The 22,292-nt window shown below is 33.1% G+C and overlaps 3 protein-coding genes across 3 annotated transcripts; 1 reads left to right on the forward strand and 2 right to left on the reverse strand.

Moving 5' to 3' along the window:
- Nucleotides 1–105: 105 nt before the first annotated feature.
- LOC130636297 (etoposide-induced protein 2.4 homolog) lies at nucleotides 106–4,680 on the reverse strand. Its single transcript, XM_057445968.1, has 10 exons — nucleotides 4,512–4,680; nucleotides 4,192–4,252; nucleotides 3,614–3,680; nucleotides 3,035–3,171; nucleotides 2,358–2,428; nucleotides 2,195–2,270; nucleotides 1,763–1,868; nucleotides 1,080–1,191; nucleotides 750–821; nucleotides 106–373 (listed from the first exon to the last, which is right to left on the reverse strand). The coding sequence occupies exons 1-10, from the start codon at nucleotides 4,676–4,678 to the stop codon at nucleotides 268–270; spliced, it is 975 nt and encodes a 324-aa protein (XP_057301951.1). The 5' UTR covers nucleotides 4,679–4,680; the 3' UTR covers nucleotides 106–267.
- Nucleotides 4,681–6,510: 1,830 nt separating this feature from the next.
- Nucleotides 6,511–11,340, forward strand: LOC130636300 (uncharacterized). The gene is made up of 4 exons (XM_057445972.1): nucleotides 6,511–6,595; nucleotides 9,235–9,308; nucleotides 10,705–11,044; nucleotides 11,298–11,340. The coding sequence occupies exons 2-4, from the start codon at nucleotides 9,235–9,237 to the stop codon at nucleotides 11,310–11,312; spliced, it is 429 nt and encodes a 142-aa protein (XP_057301955.1). The 5' UTR covers nucleotides 6,511–6,595; the 3' UTR covers nucleotides 11,313–11,340.
- Nucleotides 11,341–12,930: 1,590 nt separating this feature from the next.
- On the reverse strand, nucleotides 12,931–20,854 carry LOC130636302 (uncharacterized protein CXorf58-like). Its single transcript, XM_057445974.1, has 9 exons — nucleotides 20,773–20,854; nucleotides 19,828–19,915; nucleotides 18,958–19,052; nucleotides 16,010–16,121; nucleotides 15,730–15,861; nucleotides 15,004–15,079; nucleotides 14,479–14,629; nucleotides 13,945–14,029; nucleotides 12,931–13,464 (listed from the first exon to the last, which is right to left on the reverse strand). Exons 1-9 carry the CDS (start codon nucleotides 20,787–20,789, stop codon nucleotides 13,255–13,257), a joined length of 966 nt encoding a protein of 321 aa, XP_057301957.1. The 5' UTR covers nucleotides 20,790–20,854; the 3' UTR covers nucleotides 12,931–13,254.
- Nucleotides 20,855–22,292: the final 1,438 nt, after the last annotated feature.

The raw sequence follows: 22,292 nt of genomic DNA on the forward strand, positions 1-22,292 counted from the left end.
TTAATGAATCATCTTGATTTGGCACTACACAAGATCAGATAGCAGACACAACACATGACAAGGGGAGAAAAAACGGAATAAAAAACAGAATAAACACATTGTAAGTGTGTTTAAGCAATATAATCTAAAATAACTATCAATAGTTAAATATAAAATGTAATATAAAACTATGAATTTACAAATATAAAGTGGGTGCGAAATTGTGTATAAGCAGATTATCAATATAAGAAGCTTGGCTGCTGCTTGATGTCCACAACTATCTTTTTGTCAAGAAGATAGATCAGTCTGTGATAATTTCTTGCCACTTGATTTGATAAGGAAGACTTTATTTGTTAGCCAAATAGCAAGGGAAAACAATCGAACAGGATAGTCACTGAAATAAAAAAAAACATTGTGTTACTGGTTCAATCTTCTTAACATAAAGATTTGAAAAAATGTAAATCGTCTGTGATCAAAGATGGTAGGGAAATGCTCATGTCACCGTAGAATCGTCCACAGGTTTATAACTAGTATCTTTAATTTATGACAGAAAAAAAACTGAGCAATTAAAAAAATACAACTTCAAGAACATATGGTGAAATACTTTCAACATTAACCAATTTTAATCATTGTTTTTTAAACCAATTAAAAACAGACATTTTGCTATTCCTAACGCAATGAAGAAACATATACTGAGGGACCGAAAGAAAGTATACAAGCGGAATAAGATGAAGTCCAGTTATTTATATCAAATGACACAAACTACATACCATTGTTCATATGGACGTGCATCAAGACCGCTTAATATAAAGATGGGAAATGTGATACCAAATATACATGCACTAAAAACAACAATAGGAATTTTAGGTTTTAGGTAGCTCAAATTTAAATTTCAGTAAGCAAGCCAAAATATAAATTAAGGAAAATATAAACATTATTGCATTAACTAAAGCTTTGAAATTATTATTATCTATTCTCCTTTCTCTTACTTTTAAAAATCAAGGTTTAAATTCATTTTATACACCAAATTATACTGTGCTGTAGTTATGCCAAGATACTTGTTATTTCGACAGCACGTTCTTCAAGAAAACTCTACATACCTGATGACAGCGGAGGATGTCAAATTGGTGAGTGTAGAAAGAAGAACACCAAATCCAATAAAATAAGGCCAATTATTTTCAATATATCCCAACCTTCGAACAACTGTCCAACCTAGCAGGAATAAAAAATGAAACATTAGCGTTGGTGGCGAGGCCTGTGGAAAATACATCTAGGCAGAAGAACAATGAAGAAGATTCTGTCATTTGAATTTTGATAATGACATGTGGATACACACTGTTTGTTTAGACATATTTTGGCTGTGGCTTCTAGTGTGTAGAGTTTTAAATGGTGATCAAGAAAATTATAGGATCATGTACTTTTGACGAACGGTTAAAGAGATATTAGGGCTTCAAGGTATATTTAGATGATGTCATTAACCTGTCTGCTTGAAAATAGGTGGTATGACCCAGCTTTGGGGAACTTACGTAATTTTGGCTCCAGTGGCCCCTAGTTACCCATGCATAGATAAGCTCAGTTATTTCCAGCCGTTTTCAAGATAAAAGGCCTTAAACATAAAAGCACAATGCAATTGCTTTGCTAATTTTAAAAATGCTATAGACGTCAACCTAATGCATAGCCTGTTATTGACAGAAACACATAAGTTAGCCTATTAATATAGGACGATGAATATAAAAGTGAAATACTTAAGTCAAAATAAAGATAGCTTGTAACAAAAACAAACCTAGATTTGTCCATGTATACTCAAATGCATACAGTGAATAAAGTAATGACATGTGAATAAACGACAATGCTGGCCCAAATATAGGTATTAAACCAACAAGTTGAGCCTAAAAAATTGTAGCTAGTAAATAAGCACAATACTAAGACACACAATTTGCTAGTAGGCATAAAATCCAGCTTACAAATGTGAAATTAAAACAATGTTTTGGTTGCCAAGAATTTAACTATTCAACATAGATTGGTGTGGATTTAAGCACATAAAATAGTTTATGAAAATTTAATCGTTGTTAGGATGATTCACTAAAATAGTATCAGTATTATGGTTGTTCACATCAAATTAAATTTCATTTTAAAGCAATTCATAAATTTGTTTCTTCTAGCCGTACAGTTCATGATAAAAAATTACAAACAAGAAAATTGATATTTAATATACCTGCAATAAAAAACACACTTCCACGTTGATACTGAACACAAAATCTGCCATAGTTTTACTCAACACCTTAAAAATACTACAAAAAAACGGTAAAAAAAAAATGCTGCATCATTATTTTATTTTATCCTTGCAGAAGTATCTCAACAGAAGTTAACACACGTACCTATCTTTTGAAGATAAAAGCGATGAAACTGGTCTTCCAAATTTTTTCCTATATGCAACATCAGCTATTTCCTGTAAAGTAATATTCATTTTGTATTAAAATGCTGATCATACTTTTTATTACATAGTAGTATATTTTTGTGTGCTTTTTTATAAGAGAAAAGTGGGCAACAAATTATTCTTTTTCGAAAGGTGTGTTGCCCAGTTGTTGATGGCAACATACACAAGTATAGAACTCGGTGTATTTCCTATAATACTGTTTCTTGAAATCACTGTAAAAAAAATTAAAAAATGTACAAAATATGTATTAGTAGCATGCATCAAATATGCTATTACGAGACGTTTGAAACTATGGCATGCATTTTTAAAAAAAAACAATGCATATCAATGAACTCAAAATAATGTTTTTGTGTTTTGAGGATGTAGGGGTGCACAGGGATGCGTCAACCCCTGTTAAATATGGTAGAGAAAACTAAATCTTCAATAAAAAAGATAACAAACACAAGTGTAATGTTTTTTGATTGAATATTTACTTTTGTATTTTGAATAGCTGAACTTTGATTGAAAACCAAAGGAAAACATTTCAAGTCTTTTTAGCCTATGATAAGACTTTTTAACCTCAAAATCTGCAACCTATATAACTCCTGAACCAATCCTGTAAAAAAATAATAAACTCACCACAAACCAAAAAATATTCAAGATTTTGCAAAGCCAAAACAATGGCACTACCCACAGGTATTTGAAAATATAGTTCATTGTCGGTTCCATCCAAGACCAAAGTGAACTTTGTGGACCATTGCCAACCATAAAAAGTCCTGTATTTAAGAATATAGGATGTTTGGACATATACTTATATAACCCCACACAAAATCTATGATGGAAAAGGTCGCTTTTATGCAGTGTAATTATTTACCATGCATGCCCTACAGAAAGGACAACACGAATGTTGAAGTGGGCAGTGTGTCAAAAATGGCGTAACCATGGTTCATTATTAAATTTTCCTCTGCTCCAGATACTGTAGAATGGTCTCAAATTACTCTACTTAGTTGGTTCACCATTTGAAAAAACAACAACGTTATGTAGTTCATACATATGTTACAAGTTCTGCATTAAAAATACGTAACAGAGACATCAAAATGAAAATAATATAAATAATTTGACATTGTTTTTTTCCTAGCAAAAGGCCAAGAAGGGACCCTTTTCTAAGTAATTAAAGGAAAAAAACATACAAATAATTTTGTAGTCATAAATACTTACCAACCATCATCATCATAATATACTTGACAGCAGGAACAATGTATCGTTCAAACACCATAACGCTTAACTAACAGAAAAAATATTGATCACTTGATTTGATTTTTTAAGAAGTTGTGAGGCTAGCTATGTAATATATGCACATCTATCCATCCACATGAAAAACTTTTAGCTAGGCAAGAGGAAATTCATCATGTCTGGGGAAAATCATACTTTTTACATGTCAAAGTGAAACATCAGTTCAATTTATAAGAGATTCAAGGTCAGAAATAAAAATTAACAACCTACAATTATAGCATTTATTACTTTGAACCTATTTAATTCCCCACATACTTAACGTTCATACCATGTTGCAATAAACTATAATAAGGTCAAAGTCTATGATCATCAGAAAAATTTACTAGTTTATACTAAAACAGTAGTAGAACAAGTAAAATAATAAATAAACAAAAAAACTATAAAGCCAATTAGAAGAACTTTTATTTTAAGTGATTTAAATCAACTTTCAGTAATTCAAGGAGATTAAATGAGTGTCCAGAAAAACTAAACACACGATACAAAGCACAGCAATAAAAACTTACCAGTAAAACACCACCATTCAAGAAACAGCATTGTGCCATCATTGGTAAAACTTTTCCCTTTCTATAAATGAGAAAAGTGGCACAATGACACATTTGCTCAAATTGTATCCTGTTGACAGTTAGCAGCTTATAATTTATGATTTGCAAATTGCAATTTACAAAAGAAATGTTAAATTTACAAATTCAATATTTTGTCTGTTAATTTCATTTACAACATATCCATATAAACAAATAGAACAACTACACTAGCGGTTACAATAAACAATAACTTAATATTTACTAATGTCAAGTATTTTAACAAGACATAAACATTTTCTAACCTTTTTGTGTCAGGCCGAATTTGGCGTACACCATGTTTTGATGAAGATCGTCCCTCAACTGCTTTACCCTTTTGATCATTATCAATATTTGATAACAGAAATATTCCGAGAAAAGAATCCTTTAACCCATAAGAACAACCAACAGCAAGACATTTAACACTGTTCATCCCTGAAAAAAAGACAGGCTCGCAATTATTTATGAATTCTGTTTTTTCTACAGGCTTTTAATGGTAAGTTATACTTTGTGAGCTTATTGTAAAATATTATTATTATTTTAGTTAACAGGTAATTTTTCGCCAACATACGTTTAGTGAGACTCTTGATTTTAAAGGTCTTGAAGAACCTGTTTTATTTTTAATACAATGTAAACACAAGCTACTAACCAAATCTTCTGCACAAAAAGAATAGTTATGTCATTCAGTATAAGTCTTTCAGTAAAGAACTTCTAAAACTTTATTTGTTAAAACACGCAACACTGGCGTTGACGGCAAACGGAAATAAATGATTTATGAGGAAATTTTACAATCTTTACGAAGAAAAGATTACCCCCAGGCGAAAAGATAATCTGGGGCCAAGTTAAGTGTCGGATTGACACGGCAAACAAAAAATTGTAGACCTGCAATGTTGTTGTGTGTATGGTTTCATTCAGTGTTTTAATGTAATCCCTGCAATATATATTTTCTATAGGTTACTTTCCCGACAAAGAATTGTATTTGACACTTTCACACCACTTAGCTAGGGGTTTTATAACGCCTTTGCATTTTCTTTATAATGCGGATTCACGCATGCAATTTGTAGCATGCGTATTGTTCTGTTCATGAAATTCCCTGGTAGTGGCTGGTAAATGAAGCAATCATACATTGTAACAATTTATGTGAGTATTTGACTGTGAAAAGTCTGTGTTTTCAATGGAAAGTAGTACCCACGTGACACTGGTGTCAATATAGACAGTCAGGGTAAACACCTAATTAGGCGGCATGACCTAATTAGGCGAGTCGTTCAGTTAGGCGAAGTGATGTAGTTTAACTAGGCTACCCGTAGTCTAACTAGGCGAACGAAAACTTTCTGTTGTAAATACGTCAAAATCATTGCATTTCGAACTACAATTTTTACGTGAATCAACCCACTTTGCAGATAATTTTGACCAATTATCGTCTTATTTGCATCGCGCATTGGTAACTTATGGCCCAAAACTCGTGTGGCACTATTTGTTGTTTTAAATAATGGATTTCAGCCATTCACGCTGCAGGGAAAAAATAAATATGGCAGACGAAAACGTTACCTAAACAGGCAACACTTAACCTAATGAGGTTATATATTTTATCTTAACATAGTTCTTAGTTGCGCAAACATATTGAGGCACGAGTGACAATTTTGGAATCATGGTCGCATATAGACTATCCATTCCGAACAAAGATTTTTTGCGATTTTTTCTTAGGAATGTGTGAAAAGCCATTAAATATTTTAATGTCTTAACTAAGTTACATATGGCCTAACTAGGCTACAATGAGTCGCCTAAATAGGTGGTATGCCCTAATTAGCCTACCGTGCGTCGCCTAATTAAGTGTTTACCCTGAACTGATAGACGCTGGCTACCGTAGCTAGGAGGCAGTAGTCACAAATTTTTGAGGTCTCAGGGTTACAGATGTTGGGGAAAAAATAATGGGGAAACAGGATAAACATCTCCTTCGTTTGCGCAAAGCAGATTCTCCAGAGAGGTATTGCTAAAAATCAGTAATCCAATGTGATGGTCGACAATGGCCGCCATTAATGCCTTGCTTACCGGTTGCCGAAAATCACATCCTTAGATTGATTAAAAACAAAGACCACAATATACATCAGTATTAGCAAGCTTGAAGAAAATGAAGCATTGCATTAAAGCTATCCATAGACTTTAAAACAATTTTTAAATCTAATCTTTTATACTTTACCTCTGTTGTCACACAAGAATCGTGAATTATGTTTTGGTCACTTTTTTATTCAATTTGCGGAAGATTGGGTCCCAGTGCGCAAAATGGAATCTTTGGTCCGGCATGTTCTTTTCTAACGTTGTTCACTGACGAGTGTAACAGAACCAGAGCAAGGTAGCTAATAGCTAACTTTTCTATTTCACAGTTTTATTACTGTTTTATTATTTTTATGGTGTAAATTAGCAGTACCTTGTGCCGTTATTTTTTATATCATGTTACATACTCGCTTGCTACAATTCTTGATTCTTATTCAATTCTTGATTCTTGATACAATTGCTAAATGACTATGTGGTTAAAAAAGTAACACAACTCTGTTTTCCTTTACAAAGGTGGACAAACCCTAGACAAATATCCTGAAGTTGGTTTGCCAGCAATTCGGGAGATGACACTAAAAGGGAAATGGTTTCCCATGTTTTATAGGGAAATTCCAATGTCTTATAGCTAGGGAAATTGTTTCCCATATAGGAAACAGTTTCCTTGACTAATTTTTTTTTATTTTAAATAAAATATTAAAATATATTAAAAATAATAAAAATATTAAATAACCAATAGAAAGAGAAAATATTCCCTTTCTATTGGTTAAAAATTTGTAGTGCGCTTCTTAACCAGCTCGTGCGCAGTTTCCTCTATATTTTGGTGGTTTTCCTAATGGGAAACCATTGCCGTATTTCTGGCCTGTGTAGGGTGTTTCCAAGATGGGTAGCGGTGTCCCTTTTCGACTTAACTCCTGAACTGGCCAGGGCACGCATTCATGTGCCTTTTCAGAGGTTTTATTTTAATTCAGATTTTCCCCTGGCAGATTGTTGGGTATAAAATATAATTAAAAAACTTTATGTATTCTTAAATCTGTGTAAAAACGCACAATTAGCTCTATTATCTCGATCTGCAAATGTCACATGATACTTTTAAACCAATTACAGGTCTATTTTTTAGTGTAGCTATTATGATTTAAGGGAAAACATGCTGTAAACTCTTCAAAAAAATGGGCTATATATTTTATAGGATCCTTGTTTCGACCCTATGTAGTTTTAGGAGAGTTTTACTAGTTTAACTTTGTTTAATTTTGATACTTAAGTTATTTTTTAATCAAAGCTTCTGTGAGAGTTTGACTGTGAAACGTCTATGTTTTCCCTCAACTGAAAGTTGTACTGCATGACATTTCAACAGGGATAGTGGGTCACTTCTCTTTTAAGCGCTTCTCTTTTGCACTTTACACTTTTCTGCACGAGGTCAGAAACTTTTTCTTCACAACTTAATTTTTAAAAATCTGGTCCTTAATTTTTTTTGGTTTGTATATTTTTTCACTTTTTGCAAAAAGTATACTTGGCTAACACATGCTCAATTTACCAAAAGCTTTTATTTTGGTTCTAGTACATGTGCACAAATAAAATAATATCAATCCAAATTGATTTCTCTGCTATTAACAGTAGCAGAGTAATTTATTTTATGTATCAATAAACACAAGAATTGTCAAAGTAAATGGCTACACAGAGTCCTCAAAATCATGGTAGTGTCCAACAAGCAAATGACATGCTTTTTCTTTATAATGAATGTGCTTTATAAGATTGTCACGCTGGGATTTTATGTTAACAACAATAGTTCTTTTGTTTGGAACAATAGAAAAATAAGAATAACGACCAGCCTGGCTTGAATTTGTACTTTAAAACTGGAGTAAGAACAATTTAATTTTAGTGCTAAAAACTTCACTTTGGATTCTGAGGCCAGCAAAGATGATATATAGAGATAAGATATTAATCTGTCTGAATTGTCCAAATGGTTTTTGGGCCAAATATGTATTAAAAATGTCATTCAGAGTTGTTTCAACATTCCTAGATTATCATACGAACAGAAAATATCTTAAGTTGTGCATAAATAGCTTATTTTTTATACATAATAAAATATATACAAAAAATGATTTTGTTTTTTTCTTTATATATTGTAATGAAATAGCACCCAAACTGTGACTACAACTAGCTATCTTGTAGCTACAAACATATTTGATTTGAACTATTTGTTCTTAAGGAAGGCCCACCAAAGTCTTACGGAATATAAAAAAAGTAGTATTAAGTTACTTAGCTACGGAACACGATGCAAACCTTCCGAACTGTAGGACTGAAAATTTTCTACTTAAAACTTTAAGTGAACGTGAACAGCATTTTTCTTCAAATCATAATGGCTACCCTAAAATTATGAACCTTAGAAAAATACGTAACTGGATTAAAATTGTCACGTGACATTTGCCTATCGTGAGAATAACATATTAGTGTTGATTAAAGATTTTTCGCTGTAAAAAAATTCAGACCACTTGTTCACCAACAAGACAGTCAAAAATTCTGTTGCTCCTATTGTGATGATTGCTTTGTGTCTGAGTAATGTGATAAATAACCACAAGACCCAGCTTAATTTTTTTTACCACTGACTGATTGGGTAACACAAGAGTATGAAAAATTTCCCTGGACCACAAACAAATTAGCTGCCATTTTGTTTGGTTACTTCTATTGTTCTTTGCTAACATGATCAATGTCAGAAAAACCATGTCCCTTATAAGAAATGTATACAATACTAGAATCAGGACACTCTACAATGTGAGCGTGGATCTTCATGATCTTTACAATAGGAAAAAATTTGTGATAGCACTGTTATCACTTTAAGATTGCAAAGGGTTTGCAATTTTTATGCTGTATAGGCTTCTAGTGAAGAATTGATTAGAAAACAATCTATATGTTAAAATGTTTATGTATTCATTTGTTTAGATGCCTGGCGGTGTGACAGTCAAAGATGTTAGCCCACAAGAATTTGTAAAGGCTTTTGCTGCTCATCTTAAAAAGTAATCTTGAATTTTTTCTTACTGTTACTTTTACTACTTTATTCGGAGAAACTTTTACGAGTGAAACTTTCGCGAATTTCGCATTTTTTAATCTTTTTAGCGAAACTTTGTCTCCCTAAACTATCAAAAAATGGCCATTCACGAAAGTTTATTCAGTACAAACTAAATTGTCGACTCGCAAAAGTTTATTTACTAAAATTTAAAAAATTTGCTGGTTTTAAAAGTTATTTCTTGACTTGCCCTCCCTAAGCACAACTAGTGCTGGGAACGAGATTGGAATAAACTTAGAAATAAACAAAAGCGATGATGTTTCAAATGTATGTATGGCTTATAACCGAGTTACTGGTGAAGAAGACGATGACGGCGATGCGTTGAATCCAGAAGAAGACGAGCCTAGAAATGTGTTTGATCTGTTTTGTGATATTGACGATGAACCCAATTTGCAAATAGAAGTTTTTACATACCATTAGAAAGAAAATTACATCGTTTAAAAGCACTTTTTTATCATAAGAAATATAGGCCACTTTTTTTATAAGAACATAAAAAATCACGAATCGCGAAAATTTATCTTGCGAAAATTTCTCCGAATAAAGTAATGTGCATTTTTCTATAAGCATCAGTCTTCATTCTCGATTATGTTTGTTTTTCATGCTAGCATTAGTATATATGGTCTACCATCTATATGTTTTTTATGCATTTGCTCCAAGCGCAGATCAAGCGTCTTTATTAGTGATCAAGATTTCTCCGATCTCAGTTCCAAAGTTAGAATGTGTATAATTGTAAGAGAAAGTAATTTTATGATTCAATGTTTATTTGCAGCGACATTTTATTATTCTTTGTATTTCGCTTATTGTTTTCGAATTAGCTAAAAAAGGCAAGTTGTTTAAAAGCCAAAGTAACAATGCTTTGGAAGTTAAATACCCTCATCCCCCACCAACAAGAATAGGGTTAAAATGCATCTTAAAAAAAAATTTATAAAGAGAATCCAAGGTATAGAATTATGTTGGACTTATATTATTGTGCTTCAAAAGTTGGTTAACTATTCTTTACATTTTTTAAAAAGCTCTTTTTGTTCTTAATTACACTTAGGCCATCTATATTTTAAAGTTTGTATATCATCAAACGCGCATTTAGGATTTTGCTAGGAACACCGTTGCGATTTTCTCTGTTACGGCGAGTAGCCTAATTTGGTCACCATCGAATATAACGAGGTATGAACATGGTATGAGAGACAAAAACCACTCCGTAAGGCAAAAACGGGGTCTTTCAATCTTTTGCGAAACCTTAAAATATCCACCGCATTCCTGTATTAAGCTATACAATGGCGATGAACGAACTTTCAAGCATAGATGGCCAAAGAACCAGTGTATGTATTTAAATCAATTTTTTATTTCAGGTCCAATAAATTAAAAGTTCCAGAATTTGATACCATTGTAAAGACATCAAAAGCAGCTGAACTAGGCCCAACTGATCCAGATTGGTATTACGTCAGATCAGCTGCAGTTGCACGACATGTATACTTGCGACCAAATGTCGGTGTCGGAGCTGTACGAAAAATATACGGACGTGCCAAGAGAAACGGTACTCGCCCGAATCACTTTTGTTTGGGATCTGCATCAGTTGCACGTAAAGTTCTTCAATCACTCGAAGGAATGAATATTGTCAGCACAGATGTAAATGGTGGACGCAGCATCACATCTACTGGTCGTAGAGATATGGACCGAATTGCTGGACAGGTAAATATATTGTTTTATCTAAAGATCGGTTTTCATTAACATCAAAATGTTGTGGAGATATGTTTTGCATCTCTGCAACAGTTACACAACAATTACAGATTGTAAGGGAAACCAAGCTTAAAGAAAAATCGAGGTTGTTTAGTTATTTGAAAATGCGTGATGAATGTTGTTGACCTTGATCTGTTGCTCTTTTCACATCCTTTGTTTTGTTATGTGCTGTTTATGAGTTAAAGTAATTTCTGTTTTCTTTTAGGTTGTAAACGCGTGAATTTGGTGAAATATAACATAATATGCTACACATTGTGTTCTTTTTTTGTGTGCGATGTAGGGAGGGTGGGAGAATTGTGTAAGGAATGTGTGCATTTCTAGCCCGGGACCCAGCACTTTCCTTCTATAGCCCAACATTTAAAAACAGGCAAATCCTACGTAAATAATGGTGTCATCTAGAGAAAACCCAATTTTATAAAATTATAAATTATCAAAAATCATTAAATTTACTTTGCAAAAAAACGGCGAAAAAACAGGTAAAAACAACTCTAGACTGCAATATCTTTGCGTCACTTTTGTCCGACATTTTTGACTAATTATCGAAAAAGAGAGCCGTTAGATCTGTGCGTTCAAAAAACAAAATTTACTTCTTCATGTTTTTCCAACTTGAAACGAACTGCTTGGTAACCTGTTTAAAAGAAAAGTACTTTTTTCAAGAATTCTAATTCCCGCCCAAATTCCGTTGATTTTTGCCTAAAATGTCACTGTTCGAAGTCCGAAAAATGTCATTTTCTAGCATTGGGATCAGCTGGTGCAAATAAATTCTTCCATTATATATATATTTTTTTATTTTTTTGTGCTGATATTACTTTTAAAGTACGTAGATTTGCTGTTCAGGAAATTAAATTCGGGATAAAAAGCAACTTTCAAACTTCGGTAGTCATTTGCGCAAGTGGTGAGTTGAAATTTGGATCCCGCATTTTCTGCGCGAACCTCAAGGGTAAGGATATTTCAGAATTTTAGTGCATAACTTGTCATATGGCATCCAAAAATTCGCAATATCATGACACAAATCATTGAAGGTGAAAGATTCAATACGGATCGATAATCAAAGAAACAGAAAGATGTGCCAAGGTACACCTTCAAATGTTTCTAAATTTCAAAATATTGTTAAATAATTTTCAGGAAATTCCAGCACCGTGGTAGCATTAATTATTTAATTTTGAGATAGAAACTTTCGTGATTTTTAAGACCGAGAAAATTTTGAAAAGGCTTTATGCAAAAGTTTATCCTTCAAAATGATTGTAATATGCTATTCGCAAAAACTGATTCACGCAATTTTGTTCTCTATAGTAACTTTACACACTATTTTAAGGCCTCTGTGAACATAAACTCCTCTGCTTATCATAGGTGTTTTAAAAATGAGATATTCGCGAAAGTTTTTTTCTTAATTTCACAATCTTTTTACTCGCAAAATTTTTTTCCCGTAAAATATGTTCTTTTTCTAATTAGAGTGACCAGCAAATTTCGAAAACAAAATAACGAGACTTTTCAGAACAATTTGAGACAAATCAACTAATATTCCAGGTCGATTTTGAGATTTACAAGAGTTGTTCTGATTGACTTATTCGGGCTATATTGTTCACAAAGAAAGGAGGTAATGTAATCGATCTTAAGCCAGTTATTTTAATCTTAAGAATCGGCATTAACAGGGAAGGAACGTACTGACAGAGATTTTTGAAAGATTTTCTTTCCAGGATTAGTATTCAAAAAATCTGCCACTTTGCTAAGGTATCACGAATTCCCCAGTTATTATAGGGCATTTCAACTCTAGCTCGGAATGAAATCTGTCAAATCAACAGCAACAAAACTTATGAAAAAAGGTAAAACTAGAAACATAACATATTAGAAAATATATATTTATATACATTATAAATATATCTACTTAATAAATTTACATAACCACGTATATACATTAATATTATAATCAGAAATATGTAGTTCCGACTAACACATCTTTTCTCAGTTGATAAGAATCACCAAACTGAAATCTTTTTTGGTACAGTAAATTTGTTCTGTTGTTGTTAATGGCGGGGAACAAGAAATTTTGTAAACAAATTTCTCATTTATCTCTATCATCACAAGGGTTTTTGCCCTTCTTCACACACACTTTAAAGACTTATCGAGAATCAGTTTAAAAACCGTATAGCGCCTTTGACTTCTCAAAGATTTTGAGTCCATTCAAATAGCATTTTGCCTTCTTCATCCCAAGAATCATCGTTGAAATCAACATCCACGATTCTTTTTTGTGACGTCATGTTTGACTGCTTTAAAATAACGTCAGTGCCAGCCAATCGCTTGTCTTCATTTATGTAGTTGTCATTACCATCAAGTCCACTTTCTATCTCGTTTGAATCATCTCTTTCAGGTGACTGAACAAAAAAAGTTGTTTCGAAAAGTTTTCGGGAGTGAAAAAAACAACAGAAGGTATTGTTCACAATAATGGAGTTTTGGTATTCAACACCGTATTTAACATCGACATGTATGCACTAAGATGTCGATGTTAAATACCAAATTTTAGATATCTTAGTAGCAACGTTATAGAAGTTTTAGGCGATTTGGGGGTCTGATCACCAATACCCTTAACGGCAACCATTCGCACTACATCTCTTTTTAACGTGTATAGTCACATAAGGTCATTAATGCACTAGTGTGAACAGAGCTGAATTATTCGAAAACACTATCAGATCAAACACAGCTTTAAAGTATTTCGATATGTCACAACATATTGTTGTCGATAAACAAATTTTGATAATGAGACGTGTTAACAGTCCAAACGGTATTTTGAAAATCTGAAAAAAAGGGGGAGGAGGAGGGACAGGGTTAAAGAATCTTTTTAACAAAAAGAATACCTGATACAATCTTCTCATTTTTTCAACTCTTTGGACAGCTTGTTTCGAACGGCGAGTTGGTTCGCTATCTTTATTACTAAATTTCCTAAAAACAACAAAACTAACATTGTAACATTTACCAAACATAACATGGAAAAACAAAAAAATATAATAAAGTACAATACAAGGCTTGTTCTGTCCATTGGAGTTTTCCCTCTCTACTGTTCGAAAATTGTTAAAAAGATAATCGTGTATACTGAGTAGAACGTTTTTAAATAGAGATTCGAATGTTGAGTTTCATCAGAGATCCTCCTTTATTTTACTTTAAAGGCGAATGTTACATGGCACGACGTAACGATAAGTTCGAATTATAGAGAGCCTACTGAATGTTAAACATGTTTCAGGTTATTCCTTAAATTTAGTCGAAATTCGCGAATATAAATACCTGTCAAAATTAGTACTATAAACGTGGGCCAAGAGTAACTCATAAAGTTATTAATATTCCCAGCACAGCAATAATTTTTTTAGGCAAGCGACGAAATAACTTTAACTAACTTGTTGGCCAGCGTTTTGATGTACTCAACCTGTTGTTGTTGGCTAGGTGGGAAGAATTTCCGAGATTGCAGCTGTTGATAAAATCTTTCTGTTTTTTCTCCTTGATTAAGATACGCGAGTACGTCATGTAGAATGTGTTGGCGAGGAACAGCTGAAAGAAAACAATGACGTATTCTGTATTTTTTTCTTCTTATAACCGCTCACAGTTTAACGCCCTTCACTTGTGGCCTCCAGCCATGAATTATAAATTTCGTCATAAACGCCCATTAGAGACAATACTTCAAATAAGTCAAAACACCCATGAATACGGACAACAGTTGCTCTTCGATCCGCATTCATTCTCATGGACTGGGATTTGCGTCACCGTTGTTGCAATGTCGGTGTCAATTTTGTCTGTTTCCCTGCTAAAAATTGCCACTCACACTACAGCGGTAGTGACGTAAAACAGAATCCATAAAAGCCGAGTGCTAGTCCAAAGAGAACATCTAAAAAGAGCCTTTTTTGCGATTCTCGTAAAGTACTTACTTTCAAGTAATAATGTTCTCCAAGAGTTTGCTTTTCCTCCCGCACTCGCTGAACGTTCATCTAACGTTGACAAATACTAAATAAGAACATTAATAATTCGTTTTAGTGAATCGGACGATTTCAAATGTAATTTTTTTCGACATAAAACTACAGTGTAAACTATCATGTTTGAGAAATGATAAACCTTTAACAATATATGAATACTGAACAGACTAACCGAAAAAAATATCTTGAATAAAACTATCGCTTCACAAATCCAATGAGATAATTTTCGCGATCTTAGCAAGTCCAAATATATGGTTGACAGTGTGGAGTGGTGCTAGTTTTAGGCAAGTATAAAAAAGGCAAGAGCTCCTGAGAATGAGGTTGACATTTACGTAGACATAACAATATGAATTTTCTTACGATATACTTTACTCCTTTGTAAACAATACAAAATTCTCCTTTATTGTTGTACTTTTATTGAATAATAACTTAGAACATTAAATACGCTACAATCATGGGCACAATATAATTCGTGAGTTTTTTTGAACTTCTCACAGTTCACTTGTCAATGGTTACAGCGGACCTATGACACCAACACAACTATTTTTCCAGAATTTCGCAACCTACGTAAACCTACGTAAAACTCACAACCTTGGTCTTAGAAAAACAATATTTTGAACAAAAAGAAAAAACACTTAACGGAAGTCCCTAAAGTCGAGTTAATAACAAAAAAATACCGACCTTCATATAATCTTTCAGATTAGACACATCCCCTACGTTATTAATTTTGGTCTGATTCTCTTCACATAAATCTGAAATCATTTGATCAAAAAATTTGCGATTTCCCATCAAACTTAAAGAATCGACAGCTGCCTATAAACAAAAACGTGCACTTGTAAAATTCAGAGAAATCTTTGTTCAATTATAGATTAAGCCCAAACAGAACAGAGAGTAGTTTTTGTAGAGGTAAAGGAATTTATAAGGGAATCCTTATGTCATAGTTTAATATAAACTTACATACCTCTGATGCAGGACGTATAGCTTTCTTTCCACTGAGATACTTAATACCTTTTCCATCCGTCTTAATGAAAACCTTAAATACAATGAACGGTGGAAATTCCTCACCTGCAAACCTAATACAAAAAAAACAAAAAAAACATTGTCCTTTTTTTGATTGGAACTGCGCTAATGAACACAAGGTCATCTCCTATGATAATTATATTCTCAGCATAACCTTTGAGCATGACTTTTCCATTAATAATTTTACAAAACTATTTTACAAATGTAATTTATTTTAAATAGTAAAAGCTTTTTGGCTTACACCATCATCAGTACATAAATGTATTTTAAAAATATATATTTCGTTTTATTAAAAGTAAAAGCTTTTCGGGTTACGCCATCTTCAGTACATAAATGTATTTTAAAAATATATATTTCATTTTATTAAAAGTAAAAGCTTTTCGGTTTACAAAATATAATTTAATCGCCTGATTTTTTTCTAACTCTTTTTTGCCCTTAATAGGTTCGGGTAAGAAAATATTCTATGAATATATGTTTGTTAATGCCGTATTTACTTTAAAATTATATTTATATCAAGTTTTTTTATGGGAGAACCTACTAATTTGATTTTGATGCATTGGCAAAATGTATGTGCACTTTTCTGGCATCAAAACTAATATGGTGGTATTTTTCAAACAAGTGTTCTAAAATTTAGATTCCCTGTTAAATAATCACTTAGGTAAGATTCTACTTAAATAAATGGTGAAAATAAAATTGTAGGTCTTTAAAAAAGGGACATTTAATAAACTTGATAAACATCCTCTGAAGGGGGATAGTGTTTATTAAAGGGAACGGTGTTTATTAGAAGGGTGTATATTAAAAAAAAGGCACATAGGTGTTTGAGGGGCACTTATTTGAAGTCATCATTCATCATTCTCGGCTTAACGTCCGTTTTCCATGCTAGCATGGGTTGGACGGGGTATATTAATGACCCTCTTCCAATCTGATCTAGACTGTGTTAGATTTAAACTCAACTTCCTCTCTATCAAGTCTGTCCTTATAACCTCCTGCCAAGTCTTTCTCGGTCTGCCTCTGGGCTTTGCCCCAGGAACTATCAAGTATCTACACTTTCTAACCCAATTATCCTCCTCCATTCTTTCCAAGTGCCCCAGCCAATTCAATCTTCTTATCTGGATAACATCTTTAATTCTACGGAGACTTAGCCTGCTTCTTAGCTCATCTGAACTCTTTCTGTCTCTCAGACTGGCATTACACATCCACCTAACCATTCTCATATCATTCCTTTCTAAACGGTCAAGATCTTCCTGCTTCACTGCCCATGTCTCACTACCGTACAACATAACACTTCTTACACAGGCCTCATACAACCTACCTTTTACCTCAATTGACAGGACTCTGCTAGTCAATAAAGGAAGTAACTCTCTAAACTTTTTCCAAGCAGAACCTATCCTGCAAGTAACACTTCTTCCAACACCCCCTTCACTGCCCAACATATCACCTAAGTAACAGAAGTTCTTAACTATCTCTAACGAGCCACTGTTGTACATCATTAAAGCTGGAAATACTTCATTCTCTATAATCTCACCCTAGCAACGCTTGCATACAAACTGCATGTCACCTCTTAACCTTCCACTAATACTACTGCACTTCTTATGTACCCAATGCTTGCAAGTCTGACAAAAAATTGAGTTACTACCAACCCCTTTCCTGCAAACTCCACAAAGCCACTTTCCAACTACAAGGTCACACTTGGCTGCAATGCTACTTATCATGACTTTAGACTTTGCTGTGTTTACCTTCAGCCCTTTCTCTTCTAGTCCTTTCTTCCACTTCTCAAACTTTTCAACTAATTCTTCCATCGACTCTGCTATGAGAACCAAATCATCTGCATACAATAACTCCCATGGACAACCTGTTCTGAACTCCATCGACAGCGCTTCTAAGACTAGAATAAACAACAAAGAACTAAGTACAGAACCCTGATGTACACCAACATTTACACTAAATTCATCACTAAGTGAATCGTTAATCCTGACACGACTTCTAGCATTGCTGTACATAGAGTGTACCATCGTAACTAGCCACTCATCCACACCTAATTTTCTCATAGCCCACCAAATAACTTTACGTGGCACTCTATCAAAAGCTTTCTCTAAATCTACAAAGGCAAAATAGAGATTCTTTCTCTTTCCCAAATACTTTTCCTGAAGCTGTCTGAGTAAAAATATTGCATCTGTAGTGCCACGCCCTGGAAGAAAACCAAATTGCATCTTATCTATATCAATTCTTTCTCTAAGTAACTTATCAATCACTCTTTCAATAACTTTCATTACTTGATCAACCAACTTCAAACCTCTATAGTTACCCCTTTCTAATGCATCACCCTTTCCCTTGAAACAATTCACTATTACACTCGACTGCCACTCACTCGGAATAACACCATCCTTTATAATCTGGTTAGCAAGACTTGTAATAAGCTCAACTTCGATATAACTATCGATATGAACTCCGATATGAAGTATTAAGGGTATTTCCATCTGTATAAATTATGAGATTTGCAAGATTCGAATTAACCAGGTCACAATTCGCAATTCGAAATACCTTCTTTGCAAATCATTCTACAACGAAAATAATAAAACTATGAATCACATTTTTTCACCAATTATTTGTATTACTTATTCCCATAACAGTTTTTGCAACAAAATAACCATTAACAAGGGATCAATTGCAAGCTCTCCCAGATAACAGCTGCAAAAAAATATTTTCTCTACAGTCAGAAATTTCTGTGAACTGACTCTATATTTCTAATTCGGTCCCTGATTTGTTACAAAGAAGATTTCCCATGCTTTCTGACTTCTACTTTCAAGTTTTCAGCTACCTGCACCTGTGGAGATAGTTTCATGACCTATATTATAAAACTAATTTAACTGTTTGTGATTATAAACATACCTAAATCTAATTTTAGCCTGAAATACAGGATCATTAAAAAGTTGCGCTTCTGCAGGATTGATTTTCCTCATAATGTCATACGTGAGTGTGTGATCCTAGAAAAAAGGTAACAATAAATTGTTTTATTGAGCTTGCGTTTCCATCAATGTATGTAACAGTCGAAATTTTATTTGTTGTGCCCATGAAAGAGTTTTACATCTTGTCTAATTAGGCATTGAATCTTACTTCCCAATTATAACTTAAATTTTTTGCATTTATGATTGAGAAAATAGCTGTGCTGGGTGATATAGATACTGGCAATAGAACTTTTAAAAATGCTATTTTTAGAAGATAGTTACAATTTTCTTCTATCACTTGCCATGATATTTTTTAATAATTTTAAAAGCGTAAGAAAGAAAATGGATTTTTAAAATGCATTGGGGTTTAAACAATACATTTCTGTCATGTTGAATCCACTATAAACCAATGATTTTTATATCTAAACTGTAATTATTTTTCAAAAAAATAAACATACTATGGGAATCAAGAGCCTATCTAAAACTATAATTTTTGTACAAAATACTTCCAGTCTTCATTAGAATTGAATGACACTGATCTAGTCAGATCTGCACAAAGGGCTGAGGGTGAAATCGAGATGTCACCAGCTATTTTTAAAAGGTTTCTCAGAGTGCTAGAAGCTTGTAACTGTTGTTGTTGCTAGCAGTTCAATTTAATATATTATGAATAAACATTATATATACAACTATATTATGTTTTTATTTGATTCTTTCCATCTCAACATTTCAACTAGCTTTATTGCGATCCAACTTTATTGGTACTTACAAATAAAGGTATATTAACACAAGGAATAAAATGTGAATATTTCCTTACAGCAGTGCATATTGCATATTTCAGCAGTTTGAACATTTGACGGTCACGGTAACAGCACCAGCAATTTTCTATTTTATGAGCTGCATTCCTACAAGTACAAGAAAGATGTTACTTTGTTTATAAATAATTAAAAAAATTAAAATATTATAGAACATAGAATATTATATTGATTTTATATAAATCCATTTAAAGGCTACCAAACATTACAAGAAAGAGTCTAAAAATCTCTTAGTCATGAGTTGAGGGAATTGCAAGCTGTGAGTGGATAATTGATGAGCTAAAAATATTTACTAGCCACCAAGCTGTTTTTCCGATATTTTTCATAAAATTCTTTTCGGAGAATATTTTTGCTTTAAAACAGGTTTATCTATAAATTCATGGTATAGTTCAAGTTACCAAAATTATAAGATGCTCAATCCCCAGGAAACACTTAAAAAACCTTGATTTTGCTGTGGCCAAAATTGAACCACATACTAAAATTGCGCATTATTAAATGCAACAATCTTCCTTTGTGCAAATTATATCTTGTTAGTGCTAGTATCATAGCCACCTGCCCTTTAGAGACCCTGGGGATAAGGCCATAATCAGCGTAATTTTTTTCTGGTTGGTGGTAACTGGTAAATTTAGCAAATCACTGATACTTTTTTGAAGCAGTGTGCAATCAAACAATCAAACAGAAAGTTAAGGTATAAAAATAAATAAATTATGTGTAACTCTAAAATATTTGTTTTCCTGGTTACACCCTCAAAAAAATTTAATTATTTATTTTTCGACATATTACAATGTTGAAACTAGTCGATAAAATTCAATATAAAACTTAAAAGTGTTTTTACTTGTTTCAAGTTACTAATAACCTTAATCCTACTGAGAACATATGGAAATATATAAAAACCTTCCTACAAAGACTTTATATATATGACATAAAACAAATTTCCTATAGCTAACCTTTCATTGAGTGACATAGTTTCTTTTATATAGAAGTTTTTTATTAACTAAAATAAGAAACAAATAACAGATTAGGATGAGTCCATAAAAACATTACAAAAGCTGGTAGCTAAATATATAGCTATACCTTTATCAGACAAGACAAGGGACAAGCCAGATAATCAAAGTAAATTAGACTATCACGTGGAATTAGGATAAAAGCTCAGGTATGTAGATTCATTTATTCCATAATCTGTTTAGATCTTCTCCTACTTAGGAGATTCATTAGCTATATTCTTTACATAATTAGAGTCAATTGACTGTCCCTATTTTTTGTTAGCAATTTTTGACATTCAAAGTAGGGGGTGTGGGGGACACAACTTTAAGCTAGCTAGTAAGGGCCTTCGAAAAGTCTATTGATTTCTCTACACAAGCAGGAGAACCGGAGTTTTTCTTTTTTGACCTGTCGGTTCGCTTCCTGTGCTTTGTTTGTTTCTCTTGCAAATAAAACTGCGTGTAAACATTTCACAAAAAAGAAAAAATCCGAGCATAAAAAAACCCGCAGACCAGAGTGCGCTAAAATCGTGAAGTGCAATATAGTAAATTTACCAAAATGTTTACTTTTTGGCAAAACTTACTTTCAATTCACCGAAAAGTAAAACTGCTTCTTTTTTAGTGACAAAATATTTAGCTGTAACCTTTAAAACAATCACATGGAAGTCATTGGTGTACATGTTGAGATCTGCAACCGCGCCAAATAGGCAGTCACCATTTCGCCTCTGACTAAATCATAAATCTACCAAATGGAAGATTGCAGATATTTTGATGGCACGTAATATTAAGCTAATAGCCTAATTGCCACTGAAAGTTTGTTAAGTTGAAGATAAGTCTCAACCCTCTCCCCTCTTGCCCCAATAGTTTTAAAAAGATGATTAAAAAAATGAATAAAAAAATAAGAATTTTGTTTCTTTTCTAGTATACTGTATTTACGTAATATGCATACATTTTTGTTAGATTTCTATACGTTTCCCGACAATCTAAATGTGCTAATTTTTAAAATCTTGGTTGGTAAAACCATGGTTTGTCTTGGCTGAGACACTAAATCTAACCCATCCCCTCCCCCAGAAAAAAAAAATTAAAGCAGAATTTCTTCCTACGGCACTGATACCCAAACCAGGCGTGTTCGAATCGGGTTTAGAGAAATAACAGAGGTTTGACACTGTTCAGTGTGACTTCGACATTGAATAAGGTGTTAGCTTTTCATAACTAATCTGCACATTCACCGCTCACAAATGCGTCTTCCGCAGAAGGCTCTGCTGCTAAAATTCGGAAAGTTTGGCTCATCAAAAGACTTAAAGTATGTCGTACAAGATAGAATGAGCATTCTGTGGCCACAAATATCGCAGTAAAAACAAAATCAAATAAAATTTCTTGAATAATGCGATGGCCAGTTTTGCAAGAATCTAACAAGATTAAGTGTCACAGGCATGTCAAAAGAAGATGTCTTAAAGACAACTGGTTAACTGCTAGCAGTTAGAGAG

The sequence above is a fragment of the Hydractinia symbiolongicarpus genome, chromosome 3 (genome assembly GCF_029227915.1).
Source record: "Hydractinia symbiolongicarpus strain clone_291-10 chromosome 3, HSymV2.1, whole genome shotgun sequence".
Taxonomy (NCBI): Eukaryota; Metazoa; Cnidaria; class Hydrozoa; order Anthoathecata; family Hydractiniidae; genus Hydractinia; species Hydractinia symbiolongicarpus.